Here is a 15,689-nt window from a genome sequence, read left to right on the forward strand (position 1 = left end):
GAGGAACACCACTCATCACATCCTTCCAATCAGAGGACATCCCCTTTATACCAACTCTGTGTCTCCTCCCTCCCTCCCAACCAATTACCAACCCACGCTCCAATTCAGTGTGCTTTTATTTTTGCTAATAATCCATTGTACTGAACCTTATCAAATGCCTTCTGGAAATCTATATAGACAACATCCATGAATGGGAACTCCTCAAATAATTCAACTAGATTAATCAGGAATACCCTGCCCTTCCATGATGACTCTCTTTGATCAGCTTCTACTTGTCCAAGTGCTCAGCCACTCTGTCCCTGATGATGAGGAATGACTGATCATTCAGTAACATACAAACTCCTCTGAAATGTTCTTCATATCTTTTAGAAGGTGATTTTCAGATTGGCAAGCTGTAACGAGTGGAGTGCCACAGGGATCAGTGCTTGGGCCTCAACTATTTACAATCTGTATCAATGACTTGGATGAAGGGACCGAATGTTTGGTTGCTAAATTTGCTGATGACACAAAGGTAGGTAGGAAAGTAAGTTGTGAAGAGGACATAAGGAGTCTGCAAAGGGATATAGATAGGTTAAGTGGGTGGGCAAAAATTTGGCAGATGGAGTATAATGTGGGACAATGTGAACTTGTCCACTTTGGCAGGAGGAATAGAAAAGCAGTATGTTATTTAAATGGAGAGAGATTGCAGAACTCTGAGGTACAGAGGGATCTGGGTGTCCTAGTACATGAATCACAAAAAGTTAGTATGCAGGTACAGCAAGTGATTAGGAAGGCAAATGGAATGTTGTCATTTATTGCAAGGGGAATGGAATATAAAAGTAGAGATGTTTTGCTAGAGTTGTACAGGGCATTGGTGAGACCACGTCTAGAATACTGTGTGCAGTTTTGATCTCCTTATTTAAGAAAGGACATAATTGCTTTAGAGGCAGTTCAGAGAAGGTTCACTCGACTGATTCCTGGGATGAAGAGTTTATCTTATGAGGAAAGGTTGGACAAGTTGGGCCTGTATACACTGGAGTTTAGAAGAATGAGAGGTGATCTTAGTGAAACATATAAGATCCTGAGGGGACTTGAAGGAGAAGACGCTGAGGGGATGTTTCCCCTTGTGGGAGAGACTAGTACTTGGGGCCACAGTTTAAAAATAAGGGGTCTCCCATTTAAGACAGAGATATGGAGAAATTTTTTCTCTGGGGTTCGTAAGTCTATGGAACTTCCTTCCCCAGAGAGCGGTGGAGGCAGGGTCATTGAATATTTTTAAGGCCGAGTTAGATAGATTCCTGATTAACAACGGAGTCAAAGGTTATAGTAGGTAGACAAGTAGGGTTGAGGTCACAATCAGATCAGCCATGATCTTATCAAATGGCGGAACAGGCTCGAGGGGCCAAATGGCCTAATCCTGCTCTTAATTCGTACGTTCATATTCAAATAATCTACTGGAATACATCTAAATTTGGAAACCCCCTCAGACGCTCAAGGTGGGCTCAATCACAATTATTGCAGAGTTCAGACACAAAAACTTCTACACATAAAATAAAAACCATGGCCTCAGTTTTCAAAGTGAAACCACTTGGAGACAACAGGAAACAAGTAACTTGCTCCAATCACAATTTATTGCATTAATTAGGATTGTTTTCTTCAGAAGCTCCATTCTCCGTCTACAGCTGTAACCTCATCTTCTAATGAAGTACAGGGACTAAAATACATTATCTAAGTGTCAGACGCAGTATCAAAAAAACAATCCCTCAATGAAATAATGTAACTAATTCCCATTACAGCAGTTATGTTGGAAGTATGAACAAAACTCTCCAGATTTGCTTCCACTATTCTCCCGGGGGGGGGGGAAAGAGGGGGGAAACGGAGCATTTTAAAAGGAAAACTGCACCCCCCATTACCCAGTATTGCAACGAGTTAGAAATTGCACTCAAGAGATACCAAAAGATGGCAGATGTGGCAAATGGAAAAATGTCACTAGTACATCTGGAATTGCCTTTTTGAGGTTGGAGCTGACGCACATTGTTGGGGAAGGGAAAGCAAAGCAAGCTTTACTCTTCATCGAATTTTGCCATTGCTGACCTGGGAGTGCTGGATGCTGACTATGGGGTTCGAGATGGATGGCCTTCTATTCCCCAGCAACAAAATCCCTCACCTTGAGTACACACGCACAAAAACGGCTAACAATTTCCCCAATAACACTCAATTTTATAACTGCTGTTAGTATACTAAGCTGCCCAATGCTTCACAGTGAGGCTTTTATAACTGTTGCAATTGCTATGGTTACACTTAGATCGAGTCGGTTTAGTATAAATGAGCTGAATTCAATGAGTTTGACATTACCACAAACCTATAATCTGCTTAAAATCTACATAAATCCATGGCAGTATCTCATCTAAATATAGCAAACCCATCTGCGCACAAAATGGATTGTTAGGAGGAAGTTTTGCTGATTTCACCTAAAAAGAAACATTTTTCAGCCATAAATACTATATCCTGAAATACAACAGCTTGTGCAATTTACAATTGCTTCCTGGGTCATCCTTGACTGCTCAGTTGGCAAATGCACCGCCTGGTGTGAGTTCAGCCACAGACCAGGGCGGTCTTAGGTTCGATTCTCAGTCTTTTAAAAAGTTAGCCAATCTCAGCAAGGATGGAGGCATTAAAAATTGTCTTCCGTGGGCCCCAGATGTTAGCTGGAGGGGGGCAGGGAAGAGAGCAAGAGTGCTCAAAGGCAGTACGACGTCAAAGCCAAGGTTCCCCCTCTTGCCCGCTATCCAACAGCTCAAGCTGGAATATGAGCGTACGAGAACACAATCAGATTCAGTTACTGTGCTCATTTATGGTTAAATAGCCAAAAGGCACTCATTGTAATTCCTGCACGACAAATGGTGATTTAGGCAATGTACTGCAGAGCTACAGCTGCCCAAGTAACTATACCTCAGAACAGAAACACAAAGTTGGAGGCAAAACATCCGGGCTGGATTTTGCAGTAAAAATAACAGTGAGGCTGAAGGGCGCTCACCGTTATTCATGTGCAAATCGGACAGTAACTTCCAGCGACCGCACATGCGCAGTTAAACGCGGAAATCTGGAAGTTGCTGTTCCAGATAAGATGCTCCTCCAAAAGCTGTGCGAAGAAGGTATCTCACCGGCTGACTCCCCGTTCAAACGTATTGAACGGCATGAAGTTGCCGTACTGACCTCGCAAATAGGGACAAAACACGCCAAGTCAAGTCATTTCAAGTCGAAGTGCCATTTTAATTACCGCCAAACAACTTCTCTGGCACTGAAAATTAACTTTTAAAAGTGAGGAGTCTCATTCCTTCAGCCTTTAATTATTGTTGGACATTTAAACAAATTTAAATAAAACACTTTTTTCTTACTTTTTCTTTCTGCCTCCTTTAACTCTGTCTCTTAATCCAATATTTCTTCCTCTCTCTTTATTTCACTTTTTGAAATTTTTTTAATTCATTCATGGGATGTGGGCGTCGCTAGCAAGGCCGGCATTTATTGCCCATCCCTAATTGCCCTTGAGAAGGGGGTGGTGAGCCGCCATCTTGAACCGCTGCAGTCCGTGTGGTGAAGGTTCTCCCACAGTGCTGTTAGGAAGGAAGTTCCAGGATTTTGACCCAGCGACAATGAAGGAACGGCGATATATTTCCAAGTCGGGATGGTGTGTGACTTGGAGGGGAACGTGCAGGTTGTGTTGTTCCCATGCGCCTGCTGCCTTTGTCCTTCTAGGTGGTAGAGGTCACTGGTTTGGGAGGTGCTGTCGAAGAAGCCTTGGCGAGTTGCTGCAGTGCATCCTGTGGATGGTACACACTGCAGCCACTGTGCGCCAGTGATGGAGGAGTGAATGTTTAGGGTGGTGGATGGGGCGCCAATCAAGCGGGCTGCTTTGCCCTGTATGATGTCGAGCTGCACTCATCCACGCAAGTGGACAGTATTCCATCACACTCCTGACTTGTGCCTTGTAGACGATGGAAAAGCTTTCGGGGGTTAGGTGGTGAGTCACTTGCTGCAGAATACCCAGCCTCTGACCTGCTCTTGTAGCCACAGCATTTATATGGCTGGTCCAGTTAAGTTTCTGGTCAATGGTGACCCCCAGGATGTTGATGGTGGGGGATTCGGCGATGGTAATGCTGTTGAATGGCAAGGGATTAGACTCTCTTGTTGGAGATGGTCATTGCCTGGCACGAATGTTACTTGCCACTTATCAGCCCAAGCTTGGATGTTGTCCAGGTCTTGCTGCATGCAAGGTATCAGGAAGTAGAGAGAACGCACTCTGTACATCACAAGATAGGCCCAAACACAAGACAAATACAACATCCTTAGATCAGTCTCCATAACAGAAAGGACAAGAAAGAACAATGGTTTCTGAAAAGTTTGCTGCATACAGACTGCTTCATTATCTGAACGGTTGCGAACAGAACACTACAGTCACCAGCTTCTGGCCTTATGGTGGAGGGAAGGTCATTGATGAAGCAGCTGAAGATGGTTGGGCCTAGGACACTGCCCTGAAGAACTCCTGCAGCAATGCCCTGGGGTTGAGATGATTGGCCTCCAAAAACTACTACCATCTTCCTTTGCGCTAGGTATGACTCCAGCCACTGGAGAGTTTTCCCCCTGATTCCCATTGACTTCAATTTTACTAGGGCTCCTTGGTGCCACACTTGGTCAAATGCTGCATTGATGTCAAGGGCAGTCACTCTCACCTCACCTCACGAAACATTGCATTCATTATTCTAACTTACACTTCCTGGTTCAGTCTGTGCTGCTCATTAATGATGCTTCAATCTGATTTGTTAAGGAGATGCACAGTTGCTTGCCCTGTTCACATAGGTCCCAGGTACCCTGTAGAGGGCGCCACGCTTTTTGGCTCTCCAACTTAAAGGAGCTTCCTGTGCGAACGCCCATAGAAAGTCCATGGGCAAGTGCCAGCCTAACGGAGACCGGGTGCCGTTCATTTGCCGCTCACAGCACGATCTGGCCCGTTGGCTTTGGTTTATGTGGATTAGATTTTAAGCAGATTATAGGTTTGTGATTATGTCGAGCACGGACACCATGCAATATTAGTAAAGTAAATCTCGCAGATGTTATTCCACTGCTTTGTTTGGTCTTTTCAACAGGCCTAGATTCTACACAATACGAGTCAATGATCTATTAATTACACCCTACATTATTTTGTTTCACACAATGAATGTTTTTCTGCGAGCTTTTAAGTTACGAATTAGTAGTGTTCACTGCCCAAGGCTAAGGGATTTAAATAGAAAAAGACATTAGAAATAAGGGAACACAACAGAAGCGCAAAAGTGTGGGATCATGTTGCCACATTTGTCATATCAATTCTAAGACTTTTACTATACTGACTAATTAACAAGGTATCGGGAATTAGAGAGAACACACACTCTGTACATCACAAGATAGGCATCTTAAACACAAGACAAATACCACATCCTTAGATCAGTCTCCATAACAGAAAGGACAAGAAAGAACAATGGTTTCTGAAAAGTTTATCATCGGAGCAATGGGAGTCTTTCAGAAGGGAGATTGAGACCATACAATGGCAACATGTTCCCATAAAGGCCAAGGGTGGTTCCAAGAACTCCAGGGAACCTTGGATATCAGGGGATATACGAGAATGGATTAGGGAAAAAAGGAGGGCTTTTGGCAGATACAAAAGGCTAAAGACGGAGGAAGCCCTAGAGGAGTACAAAAAGTGCAGGGGGATACTTAAAGAAATTAGGAGATCAAGGAGGGGCCATGAAATAACACTGGCGAGCAAAATAAAGGAAAATCCTAAGATGTTTTATAAGTATATTAAGGGTAAGAGGATGACTAAGGAAAAAATAGGGCCCATTAGGGACAAAAATGGCAATGTGTGTGTGGAGCCGGCAGATGTAGGAGGGGTTCTAAATGAATTTTTTGCATCTGTTTTCACTATGGAGAAGGACGATGTAGACATAGAAATACGGCAGGGGGACTGTGATATACTCGAACATATTAACATCGAGCGGGAGGAGGTATTGGCGGTTTTAGCAGGCCTAAAAATGGATAAATCCCCAGGCCCAGACGAAATGTATCCCAGGCTACTGTGTGAGGCAAAGGAGGAGATTGCGGGGGCTCTGACACATATATTCAGAACCTCTCTGGCCACAGGGGATGTGCCAGAGGACTGGAGAACCGCTAATGTAGTACCATTATTCAAGAAGGGGAGTAGGGAAAAACCGGGGAACTACAGGCCAGTGAGCCTAACATCAGTGGTAGGAAAATTATTGGAAAAAATTCTGAAGGACAAAATTAGTCTCCACTTGGAGAAGCAAGGATTAATCAGGCATAGTCAACATGGCTTTGTCAAGGGAAGATCATGTCTGACTAATTTGATTGAATTTTTTGAGGGGGTGACTAGGCATGTGGATGAGGGTAACGCAGTGGATGTGGTATACATGGATTTCAGTAAGGCCTTCGATAAAGTCCCGCACAGGAGACTGGTCAAGAAGGTACGAGCCCATGGAATCCAGGGTGCCTTGGCACTTTGGATACAAAACTGGCTTAGTGGCAGAAGGCAGAGGGTGATGGTCGAAGGTTGTTTTTGTGACTGGAAGCCTGTGGCCAGTGGGGTACCACAGGGATCGGTGCTGGGTCCCTTGCTGTTTGTGGTCTACATTAACGACTTGGATATGAATGTAAAAGGTATGATCAGTAAGTTCGCTGATGATACAAAAATTAGTAGGGTGGTAAATAGCGAGGAGGATAGCCTCAGTCTGCAGGACGATATAGATGGGTTGGTCAGATGGGCGGAACAGTGGCAAATGGAATTTAACCCGGAAAAGTGCGAGGTGATGCACTTTGGAGGGACTAACAAGGCAAGGGAATACACAATGAATGGGAGGACCCTAGGCAAGACAGAGGGTCAGAGGGATCTTGGTGTGCAAGTTCACAGATCCCTGAAGGCGGCGGAACAGGTAGATAAGGTGGTAAAGAAGGCATATGGGATACTTGCCTTTATTAGCCGAGGCATAGAATATAAGAGCAAGGAGGTTATGATGGAGTTGTATAAAACACTGGTTAGGCCACAGCTGGAGTACTGTGTGCAGTTCTGGTCGCCACACTACAGGAAGGATGTGATCGCTTTGGAGAGGGTGCAGAGGAGATTCACCAGGATGTTACCAGGGCTGGAGCGCTTCAGCTATGATGAGAGACTGGGAAGATTGGGTTTGTTTTCCTTGGAGCAGAGGAGGCTGAGGGGGGACATGATTGAGGTGTACAAAATTATGAGGGGCACAGATAGGATGGATACTAAGGAGCTTTTTCCCTTCGTTGAGGGTTCTATAACAAGGGGGCATAGATTCAAGGTAAAAGGCGGAGGTTTAGAGGGGATTTGAGAAAGAACTTTTTCACCCAGAGGGTGGTTGGAGTCTGGAACTCACTGCCTGAAAGGGTTGTGGAGGCAGGAACCCTCACAACATTCAAGAAGCATTTGGATGAGCACTTGAAATGCCATAGCATACAAGGCTACAGACCAAATGCTGGAATATGGGATTAGATTAGACAGGGCTTGATGGCCGGCGTGGACACGATGGGCCGAAGGGCCTCTATCCGTGCTGTATAACTCTATGACTCTATAACTGGATAACACTTTATATTTTCATATGTTCTGTGAGGGGAAAAAAGAAAGTTAGAACACTAATTACAGCAATACACTGGGGAACAAGTTCACACTGGCAAAAAACAAAATTTAGTATTGATGTCACAAATTTCTTCATATAAAAGAGTGATCAGCATGTGGAATGGACTTATGGAAAGGGCAGTGGGACCAAAATCCCTGGAATGATGTAAAAAAACAGCTGGATGTCGTGATGCCCAAGGGGAAGGAAGGGGGGGGGGGTGTGGGAGAAGGAGAGCCCAAGGGGAAGGAGGGTCTAATGGGAAGGAAGGGGGAGGGGTGGAGAAGGAGAGCCCAAGTTGTTGCTCGTTGGATGTGCTATGATAGGCCAAAATGCTCTCATCTTATGATCTTCTTCCACAACAACATACACCTTTCAAATTCTAATTCACAATCAAATCAGCAGATCCATACGTCCCTATCACCCTCACTGAATTCATAAAGTAGTCTTATCTTTTAGCGTTTGCATCTCACTCGGCTAGCCTTTTTTTAAAAAAAGTTGCCATTATTAATCCTGTATGAAAAACTAAATTTTAAGTAAAATGTTACTTAACCACCCTGACTTCTTTCCCCATGCTATTATTTTTTAAGCTATGGTCTGTTCTATAGCTTTTCTTAAAAAAAAAAGTTCGAACATTTTCTTCCACCTTCCAGGTTCCACCATCCATTTTCAAACTGGAATGCAGGTCAGAGAAATTGGTCTCCAATTGGCTGAAAACCAACTCCAGCCAATGTAAACCAAGTCGTATAAACATTGACCATGACAATTTAGACACAACCAGGTCAACTTTTGACGTGACTTTTAAATACAGGGATACCAACACTACACATGTTGCCTGGTCTATCCAGAGATAACTTGCCTGCGATGTTTTAAGGGTTAATTTTTTTTTTTAAATGATAAACATCAGGCTTTTCTGTACAATGCGTTTTGGCAGCAATTCAATCTCTGCATTCTCCAGACATCCATAAATTGCTGAAGCTTAGGATGTTAGATTCGTTTCACACAGTAACTGCTAGTCATCTATTCTACAATTTACTAAGCAATCCTAAATCAAGTTTAATTACACAAGATACTAAGACTCCAAATCCACCAGATTTAGTCAAGATTGAAACTGTCTTTTAATCTTATTATGACTCAGCTATTTTGCTTCATGAAGAGACAAGTCATAAAATATTTTAATAGTTTGAAAATTAACCTTTGGCTGAAATGAAAAATATAATTCCTCTCCATCTTTGAATCTGCTTCTCAAGTAGCTCGTCTTGCTTATTTACAATTTGACAACATTTATGAGGACTTTGTGGGAATTACTTGAGAACCATGAGAAAACTTACCTCAAGGTGTAAGATGGTGCAGTTTAGTAGGAAGAATAAGGAGGCCACATACTCCTTGGAAATAAGAGTCTAAATGGGGTAGAGGAGCAAAGGGATCTAGGGATACAGATACACAAATCACTAAAAGTAGCAACACAGGTTAAAACCAAGCACTGGGGTTCATTTCTAAAGGTATAGAATTGAAAAGCAGAGAAGTTATGTTAAACTTGTATAGAACCTTGGTTAGACTACACTTGGGAGTACTATACACAGTTCTGGTCTCCATATTATGGAAAGGATATAGAGGTACTGGAGAAGGTGCAAAAAAGATTTACAAGGATGATACCAGAACTGAGAAATAATATCTATCAGGAAAGATTGAAATAACTTGAGCTCTTTAGAGAAGACTGAGGGGTGATCTGATAGAGGTCCTTAAAATTATGATCGGATAGATGTAGAAAAAATGTTTCCCCTTGAGGAGAAATCCAAAACTAGGGGCCATAAATATAAGATAGTCACCAATAAATCCAGTAGGGAATTCAGGAGGAACTTCTTTACCCAGAGAGTGGTTAGAATGTGGAACTCGCTACCACAAGGAGTTGTTGAGATGAATAGCATAGATGCCCTTAAGGGGATGCGAGATAAGTACATGAGGGAGAAAAGAATAGAAGGCTATACTAATAGGATTAGACGAGGAGGGGTGGGAGGAGGTTCGTGTGGAGCATAAATACCAGCATGGACCAGTTGGGCCGAATGGCTTGTTTCAGTGCTGTAAATTCTATGTAATTCTATGTTAATCATTGCAATTTTCAATTCTGTCAACATACCAGAACATAATTTGGCCTAGTTGGCTGAATTTGTTGGAATTTTGTCATTATCTCTGGGACCTGCATCTCTATTTTGTCCAGAAAAAAACTCAGTTTTTTTTTTGCAGTGGTTGAAAGGGAAGGGGCGTAGGGATAGCAAAGGTGGGTGGCAAATTTTCTACTCAATCTTACAATTCACAGTTGGCAAAGACAAACTCCAAAACAAATTGTACATGAGGTGGAGTACGGTCATTTCTGTAAGTATAAAATTAGCAGTCTCAAATGGCTTTTCATGGAATAGAGATTTATGTTCAATTTCTTATTACATGGAGTGACAACCAATAAAGAATAAGGAAGGACAAATTGTGGGGTATTAAAAACTGCATTAACTATACTGCTGCTTTATAGAACCTTTAAACAATTTCTAAAATGTTACGTTTTCTCACGAAGTGTTACGCTTCTTATTCCTTGGTGCTTTCATTCACAATTTTATTGCAATAATCTTCAATTACATTTGTCTGATCTGTAATGAGTCGTAGTTTCACAAGCAAAAGTACATAACTGAGGAAAAAGAGGCAAACATAAGGTGCATTCTGGGAGCTGTAGTCCTTGCACTTTAACACCAGTGCATTCTGGGATTTGTCACCATTATGGGATACACAACGTGACACTGGTGTATTCTGGGAGTGCACTAGTAGGTTAAACTTCACTCACGGAAGGCCAGGTTACACAATAGGGCTGGAACAGAGAGGCAGACAGACTCGTGCAGTTGGAAGCTTCTTGAAGGCATATCGAACATACAATAGTTGCTTTTTTGGTAAGCCAAATATGCTTTTTCCAGAGAATTATTTAATTTTAATGTACTTAAGTTGTTATTTATACGCCTATATATTTAGCTGGATCAGACATTAAAGATGCCCGCTGAAACCAACTGGAACAAATAAACGAGTGATGTGATTGGCTTGTTGCCTGATAGCTGCTGCTACAACCTATTGGTACCTTCTGAAAAAATAATGAATGAATGAATTGGTTGGTTTATGCAGGATCATTGATACCTATATTTGAATGAATCAATTCGATTAACTTAACAGTTAGTGGTTATTTCAGCAAATCAGAAAAGCAGGACTTCTGATTTTTGTTGGACAGATCTAATGCACCACCTTTCACAAAGAATGTTTGGTGTGCAATGTTCATTTTTAAAAGTTAGAATGACCTTAATATCAAATTAGGCTGATTTGTTGACCATATTTCTGTTGCGCATAATACAGACCATGAATTATAAAGGGCTTGAAACCCAGGCAAAATTATTACATGAATTATTTGTTTTCAAAATGAAGACTAGGAAAAGTAGTCATAAACTAAAAGCAATGGTATATAAATGGTGGATTGAAGCATTGCCTTTTTAAAGAGCAATTCATTTGTAATGAAATGTTTTCCTGGTTTAATATATTTATACTCATATACAGCCCAGTTGAGATGGTACAGAACTTTTTACACATGAATTACTTTAAGGTACAGCAACTGTCACCTTTCATCTGGAGTTCTGAAACGTTAAATCTATTTCTCTCTCCACAGATGTTACCTGACCTGCTGAGTGTTTCTAGCATTATCTGTTGTTACTTCGGCAAACTCCGCAGACATTCTGCATCACCAATTTCTCACAAATGAGGAACGTTGGCAAGGACAGAGAAAGCTGCCTGTTCTTCAAATAGTGCCGTGGGATCTTCTACAGCCATCTGAACCATCAGAACAGGCAGATGAGAACTACATTCACATTTGCCATCTTATGCAAAGGAAGTCACCTCCGACAATGCACCGATCCCTCATTACCGCAATGGCTTTTGCACTCAAGTGCAGGCATGTGGCTCACAGCCAGAGACGAGAAAAAAGCTGATACTTTACACAGGGACAATTACGGTATTCCAATGTCACATTTGAAATTCTCAAAACCGATTGAGGTATTGCTAGGATAAAGCCTTAGGTTTCAGAAATATGAAGAATTGGCTGCACTGTATCGCATTATTTCAAGCATCTTATTACTAGTTTCTACAGAGCAGTAGTCTTATAGAAATGAGAAATTAACACATCAACCAAGACAATAGCATATCATGCCATGACTTCCACATCTATAAAACTTAATGCAGCTTCCCATTATCCGAGAACAGAGATCTGAGTAGGAAACTAAACATGACGGCAATTATCAAACGACTGCAAACGTCCTTAGATAAACTATCAAATCCTTCAGGGCTACAATCTATGACCGCTGCACCAGTAGTTTAAGCAATGAACAGCTGAGTATCAGGAAAGTCCCAGGCTCAATCCCCAGTCTGTGCTGAGTTAATTTATCTCTCCTCACTCCTTTCTTTTTTGGTGCATTTTCATGCTCAAGGTCAAAGGATGTTAACGGTGGAGAATAGACCATTATCCTGTTTCAGGCACCCAGTGTCACAGCATCTACCACTCCCAGGTCAAATAGAACAGTCAAATTCACAGGAAAGCTCCTTCTCTTCTACCTTAACAATGTGCCTTAACAGTGACTTCAAAAGAGCACTCCTTGCTGCACCACTAGAAATTTTTACACTCCCCACAACAGCCATCCTGTCATTTGATTGAGGTTTCTCATTTTCCTCCAAATTAGGAACAATTCTTTGCTGAGACCACACCCATTAGGAACCAGATCGGCACTGCCCCAAACTCACTACAAAATCAGATCCTTACAGTCAAAAGAGAGAAGACTTTCATCCCATCAATCTGAGGTGGATTCAAACAAGATCTTAAGAGGTGAAAGGCCATTGTGCTAACCTACTACCCCACCAATCCTCCACTGATTTTCTAACTTTTCTGAAGATAACTATTGATTAATTAGACTTTGACTTGACATTGGCAAGCACACGAGAGTGTAGTATACAAATCATTACATGGAGAAAGGATCAATACTCAACAAGAGAGCTGGTTTCAAACTGTCTTCATTGCTCACCATGAAGAAGAACAGATTTACAATACTAGCTTCTAAGGCTCAAGAAGTCAATTACCAAAAAGTACAAACAAATTCTGGCCACACTGCAGGAGAACAAAACTTAATTTGGTTATTTTCATAAACATGTTGAAATATTATAAGCATGCAAAATATTATTACAAGCATGCCTGTGCAAATTTTTGGATATTTTAAGAGACTGCTCATTTTCCTATTCTGTTCGCAGAAGATAATGTAGGCAAATGACCCTGGCATTCTTGCATGAAGCATCAATATACCCTGAAGCTAAATACACTCCGATGAATGGAAAAGCATACAGCAGCAATGCTTTCTGAAAGTCAAACAAATCCAGAATAGACACTTCTTTTGCTGGTTACCAAGTCGCCCATTCTCTTTATAAAAAAAGTAAAAAACCATGCATTTGAAAATACAAAGTGACGCCATCGCAAAGATATTTTTGGCTGCTGCAAAACCATCCATTAGACTATCAATAGGATGACTCATTCGACTCTTCCTCCACGTGACGCTTCAATAAATTTCCCTTATTTGTAATTTGCCAAATATTAGTCACCATCAAAAACACAGATCTAGCATACTACGCAGCTTGTAGTGGTTATTAAAATAAAGGATGGCAACACCACTGAAAAAGCAGTAATTAGAAGGGATAGTAATTAATGAAAACATATGCTACACAAAATCGTCAAGTCTATTCACCTTCCAAAATCTGTACTACAAAATAATGCAGAGATCAGTTAGTGTTGTTTGCTGTATTCCTACAGGTGAATCTTAAATTTAGGCTCTAGTAATAATCATAATTGCCTACTGTACAACTATATATAGTTACTATAATTATTGTTAGCTACTAGGGCAATCTTAGAAGGCGGCCATTCAGCCCATCATGTCTGTGCTGGGTCTTTGAAAGAGCTATCCAATTCGTCCCACTCACCTGCTCTTTTCTGGTAGCCTAGCAAATTTCTCCTTTTCAAGTATTTATCCAATTCTGTTTTGAAAGTTACTACTGAATCTGCTACCATCACCTTTTTAGCCAAATTCCAGATCATAACCCCTAGCTCCATAAAAAATTCTCCTCATATCCCACTGGAGTTTTTGCCAATTATCTTAAATCTGCGTCCTCTGGTTACCGACCCTCCTGCCAGTGCAAACGGTTTCTCCCTATCTACGCTATCAAAGCCCCTCAGAATTTTGAGCACATCTATTAAATCTCCCCTTAACCTTCCCTGCAATAAGGAGAACAGTCCCAGCTTCACTAGTCCTTCCACATGACTGAATTTCCTCATCCCTGGTACCATACTGGTAAATTTCCTCTGCAGCCTCTCCAAGGCCTAGACATCCTTCCTAAAGTGTGATGCCCAGAATTGGACACAATACTCCAGCTGAGGTCTAACCAGTGATTTATAAAGGTTTACCATAATGTTCTTGTTTTTGTACTCTATGCCTCTGTTTATAAAGCCCAGGATCCCATATGCTTTTTTAAACATACTGATCAACTTGCCCAGACACCTTTAAAGATTTGTGTATGTGAACCCCCAGGTCTCTCGGTTCCTGCACCCCCATTAAAATTGTACCATTTAGTTTATATTGCCTCATTTTTCCTTCCAAAATGCGTCACTTCACACTTCTCTGCACTATATTTCATTTGCCACGTATCTGCCCATTTCACCAGCCTGTCTATTTGCTCCTGATGTCTTCTACTATCCTCCTCACTGTTTACTACATTTCCAAGCTTTGTGTCATCTTTGAAATTATGCCCCCCATATCCAAGTCCAGATCATTGATATATATCAAAGAGAGCAGCGGTCCCAATACCGACCCTTGGGGAACACCACTGTATACTTCCCTCCAGTCTGATAAACAACCCTTCACCACTACTCTCTGCTTTCTGTCCCTTAGCCAATTTCGCTGCCACTGCCCCTTTAATCCCATGGGCTTCAATTTTGCTAAGTCGATTATGTAGCACTTTATCAAATGCCTTCTGAAAGTCCATATACACAACATTCAACTGTAGCACCCTCATCAACCCTCTCCATTATTTAATTGAAGAACTCAAGTTTGTCAAACACTATTTGCCTTTATCAAATCTATGTTGGCTGTTACTTATTAACCCACGGTCTTTCAAGTGACAATTAATTTTGTCCCGGATTATTGTCTCTAGAAGTTTCCCCACCACCGACGGTAGACTGACTAGCCTGTAGTTACCAGGTTTATCCCCCTCTCCTTTTTTGAACAGGGGTGTAACATTTGCAACCCTCAAGTCCTCTGGCACCATTCTCGTATCCAATGAAAATTGAAAGATTGTGGCCAAAGCCTCCACCTATTTCCACTCTTACTTCTCTCAGCAACCTAGGATTCATTCCATCTGGACCGTATAACTTTTCCACTTTGAGCGCTGGCCGCCATTTAAGTACCTCCTCCATCCACTTCCATCCTATCCCAATTTCTCTTCCCCCTCCTTTACTGTGACATTAGCAGCATCCTCTTCTTTAGTGAAGACATTCAGTCCCTCAGCCTCCCCAAATTGATTTCCTATTTGGTCCCTAATCGGCCACCCTTTCTTTCAAAAGCCAAAAATATTTATGCTTTGTGGCTACTGCCAGTTAGTTACTTTTAGTTGTTTTACATTCTGTGTAGGCAGCCTATAGTTATAGCGATAAAATTTCTAAGAAACAAATAATAACTGCAAATTTATTTTACCGTTTTTAAACTGTACATCTGAGAGTTGAGAAACTCCGCTGTGAAAGCAATCAAACTTACTTTCCGATATTTTCAGGAAGCGTCTGTAGCGAGATGTCATTCAGGGAGAGACACGTCAAGTTCCGCAACTCAGGAAAGCTCTCAGGCAACCTGCAGACAGATAATCAAGAATCACTGTAATGTTCTGCACACATCAGCTACTAGTGGGATTGGGTGTCGAGCCGTA

General features: G+C 41.7%; 1 protein-coding gene across 1 annotated transcript in view; it reads right to left on the reverse strand.

The window, feature by feature from the left end:
* lrrc1 (leucine rich repeat containing 1) overlaps positions 1 to 15,689 on the reverse strand; it is a 138,486-nt gene that overhangs the window by 91,440 nt on the left and 31,357 nt on the right. Inside the window, exon 5 of the mRNA XM_067983949.1 lies at positions 15,524 to 15,613. Coding sequence (XP_067840050.1) covers positions 15,524 to 15,613 — 90 coding nt within the window. The remainder of the gene's footprint in view (positions 1 to 15,523; positions 15,614 to 15,689) is intronic.

The sequence above is a fragment of the Heptranchias perlo genome, chromosome 5, assembly GCF_035084215.1.
Source record: "Heptranchias perlo isolate sHepPer1 chromosome 5, sHepPer1.hap1, whole genome shotgun sequence".
In the NCBI taxonomy this organism is placed as follows: Eukaryota; Metazoa; Chordata; class Chondrichthyes; order Hexanchiformes; family Hexanchidae; genus Heptranchias; species Heptranchias perlo.